Source organism: Octodon degus, unplaced genomic scaffold (genome assembly GCF_000260255.1).
Source record: "Octodon degus isolate 3935 unplaced genomic scaffold, OctDeg1.0 scaffold00107, whole genome shotgun sequence".
Taxonomy (NCBI): Eukaryota; Metazoa; Chordata; class Mammalia; order Rodentia; family Octodontidae; genus Octodon; species Octodon degus.
This window is the reverse complement of record NW_004524683.1, coordinates 3,427,104-3,434,308: the sequence shown is the minus strand read 5'-3', so window position 1 is coordinate 3,434,308 and position 7,205 is coordinate 3,427,104. Positions and strand designations below refer to the sequence as shown.

The following is a 7,205-nucleotide window of genomic DNA, read 5'->3' as shown; positions in this document are numbered from 1 at the left end:
AGCTAAAAGGGTGTGATTTAAATTGGGTGGTTTGGGGAACACTTGAGGTAGTCTCTCTCTCTCTCTCTCTCTCTCTCTCTCTCTCTCTCTCTCTCTCTCTCTCTTTCTCTGTGTGTGTGTTTTCCTGGTAATTGTGTTTAACTCAGGGTCTTCACATTGAGTGGCATCCCAACTCCTTTTTATTTTGAGACAGGGTCTTGCTAAGTTGTTGATTGTCCAAGCTTGGCTTCAACCCTCAATTTTCCTGTGTCAATGTTCAGAGTGTGTATACCATACCCAGATAAGATGTAGTTTTTAATGGTACATGAAGCTTTAAGGAAACAAAAGTAGGGGGCTGGGGAGATGGCTCAGTAGAATAAGTGCTTGCCTGGCAAGTACAGGGTCTTGAGTTCAATCCCCGGTTCTGAAAAAAAAAAAAAAGGAAATAAAAGTCACCTGACCATGTGCACAAAGTACAAGACCACGAGAAAGACCTGTACAGATGAGGAGCCCCGAAGTTTCATTCATGACCTTTACTGGGTGCACAGTTTTAAGTGGCCAGTCTTCTGAGCATGGTGAGAGGCAGAGCTTCAGGGTCTGGGGGCTCAACCGGCTTCCTATGCCCATGGCTTCTACTGAGAGTGTCTGCAGTCCCATGGCCAGTCAGGGGATGCAGTAGGAAGGGGATGTAGTGGTCACCTCCCCATTCCCAAGGTTCTGCTGCAGTCTGCATGTTGACTCTGTCTGCCATTTGATGTCCACACCCAGAGACCTAGAAGTCCTTCAGTCCATGTTGAACACTGAGCTTTTCCTTCACCCTAAATCCCCTCTGCTCCGGGACTCACACCTCTGGGTACCAAGGAATCAGTCACAAGCTCCTCTGGTTGTTGCTAAACCAATGGGGGTGGAGTCTGGACTCCCTCCCCCAGTAGTTCCCCCTCTCTCCCTCTTCCCATTGCTGCTGACCATCTACATTGAGCATGGCTTTTCTTTGGAGGGATTCAGCCTTTTCCCTAATAACCTACCAGTTTTGCCCACTTCTCTCTGTGCACTCACCTGAAATTCTGGCACTAAAGAGCTCTGCAACGTGGCTTCTGCCGGTCTATCTCAGCAACCCGAGGGTCCTCTCTCCTCACTCTCTCCAGCTCCCTCCCACCTGTTGCCAACCCTCCACTTGGCTCCCCTGGAGGTTCCAGAACCACACCTGCCCTTCCGTCTCCGTGCCCCGCTAACACACACACACACACACACACACACACACACACACACCCCACTGGGCAAAGAGACTTCCCCTGTGAGCTCCATAACCTGTGACACTTGGAAAGACTCACAAACCCCTCTGTGCGGTTTCTTTCTCTGGTAGATGGGACAGTAACAGCCATGCTGAAGAACAGGAGGACTGTAACAGGGAGCGTCTAGTGAGCAAGCCCTAAACCTTTTTACACCTGATCTCATTTAATCCTAGCAGCGCCCATAGAGACAGGCCGTACCATTAGCACCGCTTACACAAGGCGGAAGCCTCGGAAGCACCCTCACCCGCTTTCCTGGGCAGCTCGATCGCCCCGGGCTGGAGCAGAGCGGCCCCTCCGTAGGCCGCGCCCCAGCACCCGAGGCCGAGAAGCCCGCCCGCACCGGTGCATCCCAACACCCCAGCACCCCGCCTGGCTCAGGGTAAATACGCACTCCGTAAATATTTACCGACGGCAGTAATCCGTGAATGAATAACCCCAGCCTGGGGCAGGCCCAGGCTCTCAGCTTGCATTGCCCTCTCCCTCTCAGAGCCGGATCCCACGGAAAACAGCCCGGCACAGGCCTGGTACACAGTAGGCGCTCAGTAGTGTGTGGAGCCGGAGGAGGAGAGAGAGGAGAACGAAAATAATTTTGAAACAGCTCCTTCTTCCCACTCTCTCTCCCCAGCTGCCCAAGTCTGTCTTTTGTGGGCCAAGGCCCAGGCTGGTTTAAGGGAGAATTTGGAAATAAACAGAGACCAAGGAGGGAACCCCGTCCTGCCCGGGAGGAAAAAAGAAAACGTGGGCTCGGCAGCGCTCTCCCCTGGGGAGAGCCCCGCCGCACTTCACGCTCTTTCTTGCAGGCCCTGGGCACCGGGGAGGCCCCTCGCCTCCCACCTCGGTGCCACCATGATCCGTGTGAGCGTCGAGTTCCGATTAGGGCTTCTAGGAGCTTGGATGAGCGACCCCGGCTCTGACCACACAGCAAGGAGTGCGTCGGGGCGCCGTGGGCGCAGGACTTTGCCAGGCTCCAGGGGCGTCCGCGGGGCTCCCCCGGCGATGCAAAGGGCCGGGCAGGAAGGCGCGGAGCCTGAGAACGGCGACTTGAGACCCGCAGCTGCCACTGCCCTTAGCTTCCACTGGTCCCCGGCCGAGCAGGGGGCAGAAGTCACCTGGGCTCTGCTAGGGCCATGTCGTGGATCTCCCATCACTGGTGGGCCAGAAAGGAAGGGTGAGCCAGGTGAAAAGACGCTGAGGTCCAGTCCCAGGACCACGCCGGACCTCATTATCCCGTCCTGTAAAATGGGGTCGGTGATGCATTTTATGACCAATTCTCACACTTTATAACCAATTCTCCGGATTCGCCCGAGTTCGCTGTGAGAATAAACTAAAAATAACCTGCGAGGGGGCTCCAGATGCTCGGAAAGAGCAGGACGACCCACAGGCGGTCAGCCTCGATTTTGGCCCGAGCGGAGGCAGAAACACACGAGCTTCAAGGGGACCCAAAGCAGGTCCCGCCCGGCACCACGAGGCCCAGACCGTCTTTTGCTGCACTTGGGGTGCAAAGTGGGATTGAGGCGGAAGATTGGGCGCCAGACAGGAGGAGGCCTGGAGACCTTGTAAACTTAGAATGAGGGCGAGGGTGACGGGAAGTCCGTGCTGCCTCCCGCCTTCCTCTCTTCTTTCTATCCCTTTCCTCTTCTTTTTCTCTGTGCACCTTCCTTTTTCCCTAGCTTCATTCGTGCATTCGTCCATCTCCCCTGCCCGCATCTTTCTCCTCTCCTCCCCCCACTTCATCTCCTGTCACCCTCGCACTTTATAACCAAACCGCCAGCCCCCCTTTCCAATTAAAGTGGAATTAGGCAACTCAATCAAATTAGTTCCCTATTAAAGCCCTTCTTTATTAAACCGTTTTCTTGTCCTGCTATTAAGTTTCGCAGCCCGGCGGAACTCGAGCTGGCCACAGAAGTTTACCTTGGGACGTCGGCAGCCTGGCCTAGGGGAGGGGGCTCCCAGTTTCCTGAAGAGGGGGAGCCACCCTGCGGGCAGAGGGAGGGATGAGAGGGTAAAAGAGGGGGTCTGCCCCGGAGCCGCTAATTTGCTCAACTCTGCTTAGGAAAAGTTGGGGGTGGGGGCCTGCGGGCTAGAGACTCACAGCCACTTTCCTGTCGCCGCTTCAGGCGAAGGCAGTAGCCCACCATCCCCAAATTAGCGCACAGGCCCCCAACCCTGTGACCAGAACTGTCGCTGCACCTCTCCCCGGTGTTCACCTCCACTGTCGTTGGCTGCGAACCTGAGAATCGAGGCGCGCGCTGTGCAATTCAGGCTGTACCCAAATTTGCGACCCTGGGAGAGCCAGAAGTGCGTCGCCGGCCGCACAAGGCCCCCGGGAAGGAGCAGCCAGTGTTTGGAAACTGCAAGCTTGGCGAGGGTCTCCGCCGCAGCTCCCGCTGGGGGAGAGGGACACGCGTTTCCAGTGGCGGCGCAGCAGCTACATCGGTCGGGGCCCGCGCTGGGCTTTGGGGTTTCCCGGGAGCAGTGGAGAGGTTGTGCTACCTGCCGGAGGTCTGAGGCCAGGCCTGGGCAGGACCTCGTTCAAACTGCTCCTTCGCAACCGCTGCTCAGCGGAAAACAAAGTTGTTGTTGTTTTGTTTTTTTTTTTTCTCCCTGCAGCCTGAGAAGGGGGACGGGATTCGGTGTTGTTTTCTTAGAAAATAACATTTATTTCTAGTTCATAGCTATGCAAAGGAAAGCACAAAGTGAGCGGTTCTCTGCAGCACTGTTTCTCGCTGCAGACCTTCTGCCTGGGCGCTCGGCGAGTCGCGGGAGACAAGGGCGCCAGCGCGGTGCTTCCAGCTCGGCCTTGTTCGGGCACACCTTGGCGGCTCCTGAGGGCGAGGCCGGCAGCAGGCAAGAGGGGCGGGAGGGCAGGATTCGTCCCGAGTTTGCAGTATATTTAATCTATAAAACCTGATAAGGTCAATGTGCGCATAGTCTAATTTTTTCCATGTTGTCCTTTTTATGCTTGTTTTTGAATGTTTTTCACGTTAATACCGAGGTCACCTACAGATTACAATTAATAACTTAGAATTCCATTTATAACATTATACACGGGCTTGTATATATATATGTATAGATTATATATATAGATTTATACATATATAAAAACTCACACTGCACCAAGGAAACCCATGCTTATCGGCATAAGCAACAAAGAGCGACAAATACCGCAACAAGGAAAGTGCACCTTAGAACCTGTTTCCTTTTTTTTTTTTTACAATTGATATCGATATATATGTGTGTCCCAAAGACTCAAGTCAATGCCAAGAGATGTATATATCCTAAATTTATATTTGTTAGAATATTTTTTAAAAAAATTTAAAAGAGAGGGCTTAGGGAGACATAGAAGAGACTCGGAGTTGAGAGCACAGCCTGCGACGTGAGCGCAGCTAAAGGCGCAGTGGAGCGCGGTCGCCCCGACTCTCAGGAATCCTTGGCCCTTTGAAAAATCGGCTGTGCGAGCCTGGAGGAGGTGTCCGGACAGGGGTGGAGATGGGGCGCACAGCCGCTGGAGCACACCTGCGCCTGTAGCTGTTCCCCTTCGCCGGCCCTCACTTGCCCTAACCAAACAGCAAAGACTTCGGGGAGCAGGCAGATCCCAGCGGGGCAGAGTGCACGCCAAGGGCATAGGGGCCGCGGCCAGCGGGGACAAGGCCGGGGCGGCGTCGGGGGACGTGGGGCTGCGGGGCCCTGGCCCTACTGCTTCTCGGGGGCACCATTGACCATGGGCCCATAGAGCCCACTGCCATAGGTCGGCTCCTTGTGCACGGCCGCAGCGGCTGCGGCGGAGCGGTCGCGCATGAGGTCGCTGAAGGCGTAGTCCATGGGCGGCCGGAAGCCGAGCGTGGGCACCAGGCCGGCGGTGGAGTAGGGCGCCATGAAGGCCAGGCCGCGGCTGTGCGCCGCCGCCGCCGAGTAGGCTAGGCGCAGCGGGCTGAGGCCGAGGGGCGCGCCCAGCGGGTAGGCGCCCGCCTCGGCCCCGAAGTGACTGGCATTGGGCTGCAGCGGCGAGAAGGCCGAGCGGCTGCTCAGCGAGCCCAGCGCCCCGGGCGCCATGGCGCCGGCCAGCAAGGGTCTGTGGTGTGGGGGCGCGGCGGGCCCTGCCTGCAGGGGCGCTGGCAGCCCGGGGCCCCCCGCGGCCGCGGCGTCGACCCGGCCTGGCCAAGCGTCGTCCGCCCCCGCTGCCGCGCCCACAGCGGCCTTATCCGAGGGCGCAGCGGGGCCCAGGCCGGCCGCTAGGCCCCCACGGTGGTGGTTCAGCACCTGCTCGATGGCCTGCACCACGTCGCCGCCGCAACCCTGCAACACCAGCTCCAGGACGCCGCGCCGGTGGCCCGGGAAGACGCGCGTCAAGATGTCTAGCGGCGTCCGCTGCCGTGGACCCGGTCCTCCGCCCAGCCCTGGCGCCGGCGCGGCCTCGGCCTCCTCTTTGTCAGCCTCAGAACCGGATTCAGAGCCCAGAGGGCTGGCGGAACCTGGGCTGTCCTCGTCGCCGCCGCCTCCAGGACCCGCACTGCCCGGGCAGCTGCTGCCAGCCTCCTTGGAGGCCCGGGCCAGCGGCGACCCCGAAAAGGACTCGCCGTCGCCGTTCTCCGAGCCCGAGCCGGGTCGCACTTCCGGGGACGACGTCCCGGGGCCTGAGTCCGCACCGTCCGGCGATAGGGGCTTCCCTTGTGGAGGCTGCGGGCTGCCCGCGCGGCCCGCCTGCAGAAGAGTCTTGGGGAACAGGTCAAATTTCTGCAACTTGGCCTCTGAGAGTAGAGAAAATAGGGATGTAAGGCGCGATTACGGAGAGACTGCACCCGCAGCACCTCAGTTCTCTGGATCCTCTCTCTGAGCCCTTGTTTTCTTTGCTCCAGCGTTCTTCCCTCTCTGGGCCCTTCAGCCATCTCCCCACGTTCCCTGACTTGTGCTTTCCATACCCAGAAGCCAAGCACTTGTGCCTTTTACTGTTCAGAGCTGCTGTGCCCCAACACTCTGAGCCAGCTCCGCAGCCCCGACCTGCCCTGGAAAAGTGGCCTGGTGCCGGATTCAGACAGGAGCTAATGTAATTTCTCCCTGTCCCTCACGCTGTCTAAAAAACTTTACTCCGTTTTTCGATTCCAAGAGCCAACCCTTCTGGGCAGTGAAACCTGGAAGGGAAGGCATTTAGGGCATCCATGGGGTTTCAAGCCTCTCCGCAGACAACTGTAAACCCTTATTTCTAAACCATCTTTTCCCAAGCCGAGACCCAAGAAGCTCTCCCAAGCTGAGCTGCGCCCCCTGCCTCTCGGGCCTAATTTCCATTCTTCCCAGAAAAAGCCACAGGAGTCCAGAAGATAGAGGGTAGGTCTAGCGGAAAGCAGTGAGGAAAAGGATCCAGGGAAGGGAAACAGCACATGTCCTGAGAAAACAGAGACTGGCCGGGGGGGGGGGGGGGCAGTGGCCTGGCAGCCAAAGGGACAGTGTTTCAGAGGGGGCCGAGGGGGGGGGGCGGCTAGAAGGAAAAGAGGTCCCCTCCTACAGTTGTTTTAGAATGTTAGGACCAAGAGGAAAGGAGCCACGCTGGAAAAATGAACAAGGGCGTCTTCTGCACCTAGGGAAGTCAGTGTGGGCGGGCTGGGGACTTCAAAGAAGTAGGATTTCCCAAGTGTCGGGAGGAAGCGAAGCCCGGGGAAAGTGGCGGTTGGAGACCCGCAGTCTAGAAGACCCGCGGGTTTCCACCCGGGAGAACTGGCTGCGAACAGTACAGCAGTAGGACCTCGACATCTGGGTAGAGGAGATAGAGCGCTGCATCTGCGCTTGGGCCCGCAGGGAGCGAGAAGAGCCCGCGCTGCGACGAGACGAGCGAGGAAAGGAGTTCATGTGCGAATACTCGGAGCTGGGGGTGTGACGAACTCCAGTCCTAAGGAGCTTGAAGAAGGGGGCTCTGCCATTTCTTTCTTTCTTTCTTTCTTT

At 57.7% G+C, this 7,205-nt stretch overlaps 1 protein-coding gene across 1 annotated transcript in view; it reads right to left on the bottom strand.

Annotated features, from left to right (window-relative positions):
• Positions 1–4,763: 4,763 nt before the first annotated feature.
• Positions 4,764–7,205, bottom strand: part of Dmrta2 (DMRT like family A2) — a 3,385-nt gene continuing 943 nt past the window's right edge. The window contains exon 2 of the mRNA XM_004639142.3: positions 4,764–6,019. Coding sequence (XP_004639199.1) covers positions 4,965–6,019 — 1,055 coding nt within the window. The 3' untranslated portion in view covers positions 4,764–4,964. The remainder of the gene's footprint in view (positions 6,020–7,205) is intronic.